This window comes from Perca fluviatilis, chromosome 11 (genome assembly GCF_010015445.1).
Source record: "Perca fluviatilis chromosome 11, GENO_Pfluv_1.0, whole genome shotgun sequence".
NCBI lineage: Eukaryota > Metazoa > Chordata > Actinopteri > Perciformes > Percidae > Perca > Perca fluviatilis.
This window is the reverse complement of record NC_053122.1, coordinates 35,952,892-35,964,737: the sequence shown is the minus strand read 5'-3', so window position 1 is coordinate 35,964,737 and position 11,846 is coordinate 35,952,892. Positions and strand designations below refer to the sequence as shown.

The window sequence follows — 11,846 nt, the reverse complement described above, 5'->3', positions numbered from 1 at the left end:
GGCACTACTGTGCCATTAATGCCACGGTACCGGTGATGCAGAGGTACTATGGAGGGGAGGACACCCGCCCGGACTTCAGGCTGGGCAGAGACGCCATTGTGGTGGAAGTTTTCTTGAAGCAGCAGAGTTTAGTAAATATCAATGATAAAAATGAAAACAAATAAAGACTGAAGTCTTTCTTCGTCTGGTCTTTGAGCATTTATTATATTTTGCAAAATATGAGAATACAGATTCACAGGTACAACTAAATGAGCATTTCTAACCTAAAATCTAAACATCAAATCATCATATAGTCAAAACCTCTGCTAAGCCACACCTCTAACTTTATCTTTTAGCGTGGCCATAGTTGAAAAGAGGACATCACGAAAAGTCAAACCATCCTCACCTTCCTCTCTGCTCTCTGTTCCTAACATTAGCCTAAACAACAGTTTATCTCAGGAGGCAGTAGGAGACATGGCTTGTGGCCTTCTCGACTTTGTCTGCTAAAAAGTTAAACAAATGAGAAGCTAGAGTTTCTTAAAAAGAAACCACTAGGCTAAGAGTTCATGGCTGCTGCTGTCCCTCTCTGGTCTTTAAGAGTCTAAGAGGAAGGAACAGCATTTTGTGGAGGTTTAAAACAATCTTTAAACAGATGGTTAAAATCATTAATCAATAATGGTTAAAATAAAATTTGCCACCACACCATGCAGCACCTGATGGTGGTCCTGAAGACCGACAGGCAGCACGGGTGGGGGCCGACCCTGGAGACACTCGTGTTCCTGTTCTGGCTGTCCACCGGTTCAGCCTACCGAGTTGTCTCCAGGGTCTTCTGCATGCCTCTACCCACGGTGCACAGGGTGGTCCACAGGATGGTGGATGAGGTGGTGGCTGTTCTCCCTCAGTTTGTCAACTTCCCCCGCACACAGGAGGAGCTCCAGGTGGTCGGGGATGGCTTTGCCCGGCTGGCTCATCACCGAGCATTTGAGAAGGCAGCAGGGGCAGTGGATGGTTGCCACATCCGAATTAAATGTCCTGGCGGCCCTGATGGTCACGACTACAGCAACAGGAAACTCTTCCCCTCTGTGGTGCTCCAGGCAGTCTGTGACCATCAGGGTCGCTTTATGGACATCTTTGTGGGTTACCCAGGAAGCGTGCATGATGCACGCATCCTAAAGAACAGCCCCATCTACACTAGGGGGACTTACCCTCCACCTGAGTATTTCCTCCTAGCTGATGGTGGCTACCCATGTCTAGAGGAACCCCTGGCCCTTATCACACCATATAAGAGGCCAGTGAGAGGCATGGCAGAGCAACGGTTTAATGATCATCATTCCAGAGGTCGCACAATCATTGAGCGTGCCTTTGGAATGATGAAAACCCGCTTCAGGTGCATCTTTTTAGAAGCACTTGAAGTACATCCAGTGTTTGTCCCTAAGGTAATAAATCATTGCAATATTTCTGTAATGAACTGCTGAAGAAAAAAAAACCACTACATCTTCTGTTTTTTTCATATCTCAACAAAGTCTTGTCTTCTTTTGCTCTGCCTTGTGCACAGGTGGTGACGGCGTGTTGCGTTTTACACAACCTTTGTGTTGGTGTCGGGGATGAGCTGGAAGAGGCTGTGGAGGACGATGACAACCAGCCACCTCTGGAGCGCGAGGAGAGCCGGAGTGGAGCTGCCTGGTGGGCCGCGCTGACCAACAAGGTGTCTGCACTGCATGAGGCACCTCTTGACCACGATTATTTTTTCCAGGTGAATAATTATAAGTGTGGAAGATGACACAAGTACATAAAATAAATTCTTTTGTTTCTATGACTAAGACATAACATACTTCAAAGTTACCAGCTAGCAATTATCCTTAAACTACTGTAACACTGTAACCAACATATGAAGTCAATTAACAACACCATTGGTAAACACCCATACACAGTCAAGAAGGTACATTACTAGTACATTAAGTACATTTAATTTACCTTCTTGATACAATATTAAATATACTGCAACTGTTTTAGATACGTTAGATACAATTATCATCTTACAGGAGAGATTAGATTACCACTGGACTAACCTAAACTTTCTTCTTCTGTCTGCAGTCTTGAAGCAACAGCAGCACTGGCAGCTGTAGCTGATTGCCGCTTCTTGTTGTTCGTCTTGTTGTATATAGTTGTAAATGTTGAAGTTGTTGTATATAGTTGTAAATGTTTAAGTTGTTGTATATAGTTGTAGATATGAGAATGTTGTTTGAATTGTTTTGCTTCATGTATATAGTTGTCAATATTTAAATAAATAATTTTTTGTAACCAAGATGAAATGAATGTTTTTGAGCATTGTAGAGCTTGGAATACCTAACCACAAAACGTTGTAAGTAAGGGTGAAGATATTGTTCAGTACATTGTTCTAGGCTTCACATGCTAGTTATTTGTTACTTACCAAGTTGTTTCTATTGCAGTCTAAAGAACAATAAGCTTTTAAAAAATGGACATAGACAGTTTATAGTAAATAATAAAAAAGGGGCAAAGACAAAACCAGTTAAATTTATTTTTTTATTTTTCAGCCAAACTCTAACAGTGAAAAAAAGCGGTTTGACCTCTCTCTGGCCTCTGCTTCCCTCCTCTCATCTGCCTCCCTCTGATATTTGATATCATCTTTGATGAGTTGGAGGAACGGATCCTCTCTCCTCTGTTCCCTGCTCTCTCTCTGCTGCTGCATGTCACTCTCTGCTCATCTCCTCCTTCCTCTACCTCTGGCGCAGTGCTTGGTCCTGGTTTGTCCTCTTGGTTCGAGGCAATAAGGCAGGGGGGCGAGACTGCCGCAGACTGCCCTAATGCCTCGTCCATGAGGGCAAACCAGGGCCAAGTTGCTGCCGTCGCCTTCCCATCCTCTGTCCCCTGACCTGTCGAAGGACACTTGCATTCCTACAACAGTGAAGATCAAAAGGTTGTTGTGATGATGTATTACTACTATAGTACACAACACTGCATCTAAACTTACTGTCAGCTGGCCCAAGTCTGTCAGGTTTACATCCAAGGCTTACTTCAAAATTCACAAGTTACATTAAGATGTGCATAACAATTATCGAGGGCTTGGAGCCAGAAGGGGCGTAAGTGGCTTTTGACAAACTTTACAGGAGAGACAAAACAAAATTTTGACCACACTTTAATCACCTGTATTATTAACCTTAAACCACAAATATTGCAACCACAGGCATACTTACATGAATGAGTATTTAAGTAATAAACTTATGGCATATTAACACAATGAACATGTTCTAAAACATTTTAAAATCAAAGAAATATGGTAAAAACGTCAGATACGCCTTTTTGGCACCAAACATTTCCAAGTCTTCTATGGACATATTGGGCATATCTGCTGAACAATGCAGAAAATAATTGGTCAAAACGGGAATTGATTGAATAATTAACACTTGAATAATACTTGAACAAGTAATACATTTTCATTTAACTCATTCATTAATATTTTTTTCTTTTTTTCTCATTTCACTTTTCCATTCTGGGCATCTGCTGAACAGTACAGACTGTAATAAAAGTCACTGAACTTGCTAAACACACTTCTGATTGGCAATTCATGAGTTCAATTTATTTCATTACATTCATTTTTTTTCAAATACTCTATACAATTTCAAGTTCTCTCATGTTCTTTTTATTCATTTCACTTTTCTTTTTTGTTCAATTACTCTATTCATTGACCACATCCAAAGAATCATGTCGCGTCTTATTTGCTTTTCTGTTCACTAGTTTGTTTAGTTCTACTCACTGTCCAATATCAGAGCATTGTAGAACTCTGCGTATGTGTGAGGAATACTCCCATTGCTGCAAAGGGTGACTAGATCTTTCTTCTTTAATGCACTGATCCCAGGAGGGTTTTCATACATTGAACTTGGTTTGGACATGGAATGGGTGCTTCTGGTACCCCTGGTTGCCTGCTTTGCCACCTTCAGTTCATGGAAGGTTGGATCGGTGAAATCATACTTGAAGAAGTTGTTCTGGGTTCTTCTTTTGTGTAGCGAAACCATTTAATCTTCTGCCAATGCAATGCTTTTCCCTCCTCATCTTTGGTTTTGTTTTTGAGTACGTGATGGGAGAAAGACTTGAAGTCCAGGAAGTCCTTGTGACCAAGTTCATGTACGGTGTATGGTTTGTTCTTTCTTGCCACTCTCACAAAGGCGTAGTAGCCATCAGGGGAGTAGATTGGAACCTTTCTCCTCGCAGTTTCTACTGCAGCATGCACGCTGTCACACTCCATCTGGCTGTGACCAGACTCCATGTACTTATGGTCAATAGTGGAGAGGGGCAGTGTGCTGACTGCATGCAGGCACATTGTGCTAAAGGCAGCATTTCTATTCTGTCCACCACATGTATCTGAATAAAGAACTACATGTTTGACTTCAGGATTAAGTTGTGAAAGGTACGAGTAAACACAAGTGCTGATCTCTGATGATCCTCGGCCGCCTTCCCCCTCATGCCACATGTAACACTCAACATCTTTACTGTCCATTTCATATACGGTGAGGTTGTAAGTACTTAACTTGCGTGAGTAGAACAGGCTACTAACGTTGCTCCAGGGGGTGGTTAACACTTGCTCCAGCTCAAAAGTGACAGCCTTATATGACTCCTGTTCCTTTGCTTTCTTTTTGTCATTATCTTTATGTTTTCTGGCCTGTTTTTTTCTTAATTGGTGGGCCTCAAAGTCATCCTTATGACTTTCCTTCTCCCTGTCTTTTAAACGTTGGTACCATTCACAGTATTTGCACGCATCTTTCTTTGGAGTGTGGAAAGCTAGATTGAACTCAGTGTCAAACACCATTCTATAAAGACTTTGTTTTTATGGTTTAATCTTCCACTCCTGTTCGCATTTCTCTTTTTACACAGCGCAAACATTCTTGGGACATTCAGAGATCCTTCCAAGTAGAGCTTGTTTGTATCTTTCCTGGAATAGTGGGATTCGAGTTTTGGGAAAGACATGATATGCTCTCGTATTTTGTCTTTGCTACTCTCAGGCACTTTGTTTTGAGGTGCATGCCGCCCTTTCTTGCTTGGAGGGGAAATTCCCAATTCACAGTTCCATGTGTGCAGTTGTGTCAGCCATTTTGAATGCTGTTGTAGGGCAGCAACTACACTTACGCCCTTCTGGCTCTGAACAAAAATGTGGGTCCTACATGTATTTTTCAGAGCCAGAAGGGCGTAAGTGGACTTACGCCCTTCTGGCTCCAAACATTACTCACACTTTTGTGTTAGGTCTTTATTGTTTTGTTGCTTTATTCAATACAGTTTGATCTCAGATAGGTCTTTTTGGCACCATTGGATAGAGCTCATCAATACCTTTATTTTGATATATAGAACTCATATTCACCCAAAATGCCACGTACGCCCCTCTGGCTCCAAGCCCTCGTTATGTCCATACATTAACCCTTTAGGGGCCGGGTTTTATTTTAAAAAATACTAGGTTTTGACACCTAAATTTCAGAAGGCTCTGGCTTGAAAATGGTTTGAGATAGAGACAAAGTGTAAATGAAACAAATATTCAGCATAACCTAACGTTTATCTAGGGATTACATTTTTACATCTAATTTGCATATTATGACGTCATATGGCGACATATTACATATATATGTCCACATATCGCATGAACAGGGAAAAAGTAAATTGTAAGCCAACAGTCGTAAACTAGAACTATTACTACGCCACAAAACTCATGTAAACAGTAGCCGTTTTTTTAGTTAGTATTTTTTTTTTTTGGACGGGGGAGGGGCTCACTGCAGCACCCGCTGCTCGTTGAGCACAGTAATTGTAGAGTGATACATGCTTTCACGAGTCTCCAAACACCACAAAAGTCTCCAATAACACCAGAAAAAGTCGCTAGTCGCTTTTGACAAAAAAAGTCAAGTTTGGATGGGATTTCCTCGAACATTTTGCATTGAAGCATGACGTATTTCTGAGCTAAGGTCTTAGTACATGATGTCTGCCAACTAGTGGAGGGGAGTGTGAATAATAGAGTTGAGCCGGATACTCGGCTGAAACGAGTATCCGGTACGGATAAAGCACTTTTGCCGAGTACGAGTATTATACGAGTAATACGAGTCAATATCTGTGCTCGGATTGAATAAAAATCCTCATTGGGTAGCTGACTGTGTCTGTGTTCTGTGATAGGCTAGTCACACAGCGCCCCTCCCCTACACACTCGCTCTGCTCACTCACACACAGAACACTGAGAAGAGAACAGCTCTCTCTCTCTCTCTCTCTCTCTCTCTCTGTCTGTCTGTCTGTCTCTCTCTCTTTCTCTCTCTGTCTCTCCCTCAGTCACTCAGGTTCGTGGGTCTTTTCCGTTAACGTTTAGGGTTTCTTCAGCTTCAGGTTTGTTTCTTACTTCGGTTTGTAGTACTTATTTATTAACCAGTAGAGTTCAGGTAAACGTGGGGTTCAGACGTGGTGCTTGGTAGAATGCGACTCACGTTGTGTCTCTGCCTGTCGGAGATTTTTTTTCTTTTTTAAACCGTCAGCTGGCTGTAACCTGTGTTTTCAGTGTCTGAAAAATAAAGGAAGTAGTGGTATAAAACTATATTAAAAATTAATTAGCTACACACACAAACACACACATACTCTCAATCCCTCTCTCTGCCGGTCATCGGAGTTTTTTTTTTTTTAAACCGTCTGCTGGCTCTAACCAGTTTTTTTGACTTCACACACTGTCTGACACTTTCTTGCTGTATTTTATAAAAAAATAAAGGTAGTTGTGGTATAAATAGTGACAGCATCAGCATTGATCTGAAGATCAATGCTGATGCTGTCATGTAAATAGTTTTCTAATCAGCAATAAATAAAAAACAATTTCTGATCAACCCATATCAATTGCATGCTTAAAATAACATACTGGTTAAAGCCCCGCCCATTTCAAGACAACACGACCCACTTCCTGGTTAAATCCCGCCCACTTCCGGGTTAGGCCCCGCCCTACAGATAATTCATATGGTTAACAGATACAGATAATGTTGTACTCGCTCATCTCTAGTGAATGACATATAACACTCTATTCAGAGAAAACAGCTGTTTGATTCAGTACCGCGTCCTGTCGCAATTTTACCCCAAAGTACAATATCTCCCACCTTGTACTTCGTCTTAAGATTGTCCCATTTCTTCTTGGCCTGGGCGTGGGAGACCCTCCCTCCGATCCCCATCTTCTCCAAAATAAGTGTGTCTATGTGAACGAGGGGGGAATAAAAAGCAGATTACACAGATATTACTTATGAACATTACACAGCTAACTATTAAATTATATATTAAACACTGAACATTAAACAATAGTGTAGCTTCTCACCAATATCCGTTCGCCGCGGTGTCCCTCCCCCCGGTAAACAGCTGCTTTTTTTCTATACGGAGACGTATAAACATCTCCGTTTGTTCCTTAGTCCATGTCAAAAAATGTTTTATTTCTGTGTCATGCCAAACATTTTGGCCCATCCCACATGGGATTACAAGACACTACAAATTTACTTATTTAACAAACATCTTCCTGTCGCATATACAAATCATTCGGAGAATATATATATATATATATATATATATATATATATATATATATATATATATATATATATATATAAAGGGAGCCCAAAACGACAGTCAGCAACATTACAGAATGGCTTGTTTATTGCTAAGGCCACAGGGTCAAAACTCTTTGGATCTACACAATTCACGTGGATGACATTTTCCCCATTCAAATCGGCTATTTTTGAAAAGGGACTAGTTTGCAGGTATGTTTAGCATTTAGCATGCACACTTTTCGGTTTCATCTGGCCTTACAACAACACTTGGACACGTGAGAATACAGCAAACATTAACTATCTTTTCAAGAAGGGTAAATTCTTCATCTTTACAGGGAAGCAACAAACTAATTGGTATTGTGTTATGTAATAGTGTGTACTTATTGCGCAAACTACCTATTACTCTTTCCACATGTAACCTAAGGTGTGCTATAGCTCATGTATCTTCCACATCCTTAGCATCGAGTTGACATCTGCTTTTAGTGAGTCTTTAATATTAAAGCCTCGGTCTGCTAACACTAAATCGCCAGGCAACAGTTTGTTAAGAAGCCCACAATTCTCGGTTATGTGCTTGTCAGATGCTCGTCCCCCCCATCCCTTTGAAATAAATGAAATCTGGCCTTGGGGAGTAATTCCTATCAAGTATTTCATTGTGTGTGTACCTTTGTAGTGGGAAAAGGATTGTGCGCGTGCCATTAAATTTGACAGCCTCTCTGTACGTATTTCAAAACAGTCAACAATAATTGCAACACGCTTTCCAAAAGCTTCCAAAAATTGATGTGGCATTGTGGCTTGACGAACAGTGTCTCTCAGGCCAGTACAACAAGGGAGGAAGGCGTGCATAAAGCACATCTATGGTGTCGGCAAAGGTAACAGAAAGGGTTCTACGTGACACATTAAAAATGTGTGAAAGATGCTGGATTGGAAGATCAAGCCTTAGACGAATGAGTGTCAGTAAGACCATTTAAAATTGTGACAGCTTCTTTGCAACTGGCAGGAAGGGCTTAACAGTAATAAACATTGACAACAAAATTGCAAAACATGGAAGTCCTGTATAATATCATACCTTCTCTGTATTATCTTTGAAAAACTCTTCATCCATCTTCAATTTGTTTAACTCAGACTTAAGCTCCCTATTTTCCTGCAAAAGACGGGTTAGTTCTGCACTGCTTTGCTCACAGAACTGGCATTCTGCTCTTAGTCTCTTAGCAGCTGGTTCGTCTGTTTCTGTCTGTTCTCTACATTCCTCCTCTTCTGCAGCTCCTGCCTCTGCATGATCCCCATGCTTTTCTTCTTCTGCAGCCCCTGTGTCTGCTTGATCCCCATATCCCTCTTCTTGAGCATCCTCTTGGACTCTCTCCTCTTCGTTCATGTTGTTTTGTTCATTTTGGCATCCTCTCAAATGATGTCTATGTTGTCTGCGGCCATGCCGATCTGACACTGTGGCTGTGACCTCAGAGTGACCTAGGTGCATGGTTGGAGCCCAGTCTGGATGAGACTCGTCCATCTCATATGCTGGTTTACCTTTGTGGAGACAAAAGTATCAATATTATATTCAGTATTTTTAGGTTTGACTGAACTTAAGTTATATCACAACTGTATGGATGGAAATTAACTGTAGACTACCACAACCACTATATCAGTCTTTGACTCTATTTTACTAATTGCATTAGTCTATGTTCAACAACAACACATCTAATAGTGAGGTATGTGTAACATACATAATGGAGGTACGCTAGTAAAATTACGTTTATTCACCTTATTTCCCTCCCAAGAAGACTAATATTGTATTCCGATAATAATAATAATAATAATAATAGCCGAGTGCTTTGTTTTGATCACATTCATTCAGCGCACTTTATTTGAAGTAGCTTAAGCTAGCTAGTAGTTAGTTAGTTAGCTAGTTGCTTAGCCTAACTTAGCTTGCTCACTTTGCCGCAAAGTCGACAGATTTCCTCTCGGGAAAAAGAACACAATGAGAACACAATCATTTACTAAATGAAGTTTATGTTCTTTACCTGAATGAAAATGCCTGGAACACACTTTCAGGGATCTTGGGATGTCTGCGAAAAGTATGTCCGTGCGTCTTATGGCGGATATCCAGGCCATCCGTCTTTGCTTGGTAACATCAGAAACACGAGTCCCTTCGTTCTGTTTCCAGGCAGGAAAACAATAAAAAGAACGTCCGTTGTCTATTTTTGATCTAATGTTCGTGTGAACGAACATTACAGCCAACAACACAACAAGTTCTTCCCATGACTAAAACGTTTCTCTTTGTTTTTGTTTCTCGCTCTCTCTCTCGCTTGCTCTCGCTTGCTCTCGCTCTGTGTGTGTGTGAGCGGCCTCACAAAATGGCGATTTTTCCCATCAGCCACCACGATGCTATTGCCGTGACGTCACGCCCCCAAGCCCTATTATTAGCTATATGACAGGTCCGGTTCAGTTAGCTAGCTACCGTTAGCTCGTGAGGCATCTAGCTAATAATCAATAGCAATTTGTACTGGCATTTGAACGTTAAACTTTATTTTTATGTACTACCGTTTTAACAAATGTACGGTAACGCTAAACACTAAACTAAAGATACTTACATTTAAAAGCATATTGCCCCGTCACTCCGCTTAGGTCCGCCATTTTATTTATTTTTTACGAACTAGCAAAGCCGTGCGCATAGGATTGTGGGTGATTTGGGAGCGCGAAGGATACACATATGCATCCTTTGCCATCTATGGGAAATTCTCCGAACGAAGGACTCAGTCCTTGGTGGAATTCGGAGGATCCTCGACATTGGAACGGTCCTTCGACGGACGTCGATGACGTAGCATCCTCAAAATTCCGGCTTCGAAGGATCCTTCCTTGACATTGAGAAACAGCTGTTGTCTGTGGATGAACAAATGGTGCCATTTAAGGGCAAGAGTAGAATCAAGCAGTACCTACCCAGTAAACCAAGAAAATGGGGTTACAAAATACTGGTCCTTGCTGGATCAGATGGTGTTCCACACAATTTTGAAGTGTATATTGGGAGAGCTGTCCATCCACCTGAGCTTCCAGATATAGGGGCAAGTGGGAATGTAGTACTGCGCCTGGCAGAACCAGTACCAAAGAACAGGAATTTCAAGCTGTTCTTTGATAACTGGTTTAGCTCAGTCCCACTGATGCTCGTGTTGTCCCAGCAAGGCATCCACTGTTTGGTTATGGTGCGCTGTAATCGCTTGCCAGGAAGTTCCATGATGTCAGAAGCTGATCTGAAAAAATCTGCCCGTGGGTCCTTTCAGGAAAAAAACGCCAAGGTTCGAGATACCCAGTTGCACGCAGTCAAATGGTATGACAACAGGCCAGTCACCCTCCTCAGTAGCTATGTAGGTGCTCACCCTGTATCCCATGTTGACAGATGGGACAGAGCCCAAAAGAAAACCATCCAGGTCCCATGCCCGTGACCTGCTAATTAAGCCGGTGCCTTAAAGACCGTTATCTACCGGACCTAACAGCAACTTGGATATCGGTGCCTTATTTAGATGCCACTTAAATGCCTCTCTGATGCTCCGAAAATGGACGTTAGAAGAAACTGAAACATCGCTGCACGTGACGCTAGTTACGGTAACACTACACTCGACAGCAGGTAACGTTAGCCTACCGTTAGCTAGCAGCTTGAGTAAACACAGTTAAAATGCTGACAGCTAAACGGTGTAAAAGTGTGTTTGTATTTCACTGGAGAGGATTCCAACAACAGTCTATAGCTGCCGAAGTTGTTGTAAAATACCCTTTTCTTACTTACAAACTTTCCAATCCATCGTTTTATGAGAGCATAACCTATTTGTACTACTTGTAGACGTTTGGTATCATTTCGGGCATTATTAGTGGGGTAACTTACAAGATACAAACGTGGGTCCGTTAGCCCCTGCGCTAAGCTATTCAGCTGATAACGCTACTCTAGCTAACTCTCCCAATGTTCGACCCAGGTGAAAAAAGCTTCTGGGGGGGTGTTTGGCTCGAGGTCATGGTGCAAAGGACCCTAGGGTGAATTACTCCGAACCATCACTTTAACAGGAATTTACTGGTGAAAGTTATTGTTATAAGTTATTGTTATTACATTTTTAATAAAACATTTAATTTTTAGCCGATCATCATTTAATCGTTTTGGGCTCCTTTTTTTTAATTCTTTAGATCAACTATCATATACACACATATATATATATATATATATATATATATATATATATATATAAGTTTGCCGGTATGTATGTCTGTATGAAATCCAAAGTGTAAATGTGTTTCAGGTGATTTTCCCTTTCTGCTTAAATGATTTGTTGA

At 41.3% G+C, this 11,846-nt stretch overlaps 1 protein-coding gene across 1 annotated transcript; it reads left to right on the top strand.

Annotated features, from left to right (window-relative positions):
• The first annotated feature begins 683 nt into the window (after nucleotides 1-683).
• LOC120567710 (putative nuclease HARBI1) lies at nucleotides 684-2,147 on the top strand. The gene is made up of 3 exons (XM_039814679.1): nucleotides 684-1,415; nucleotides 1,535-1,732; nucleotides 2,074-2,147. Exons 1-3 carry the CDS (start codon nucleotides 684-686, stop codon nucleotides 2,077-2,079), a joined length of 936 nt encoding a protein of 311 aa, XP_039670613.1. The 3' UTR covers nucleotides 2,080-2,147.
• Nucleotides 2,148-11,846: the final 9,699 nt, after the last annotated feature.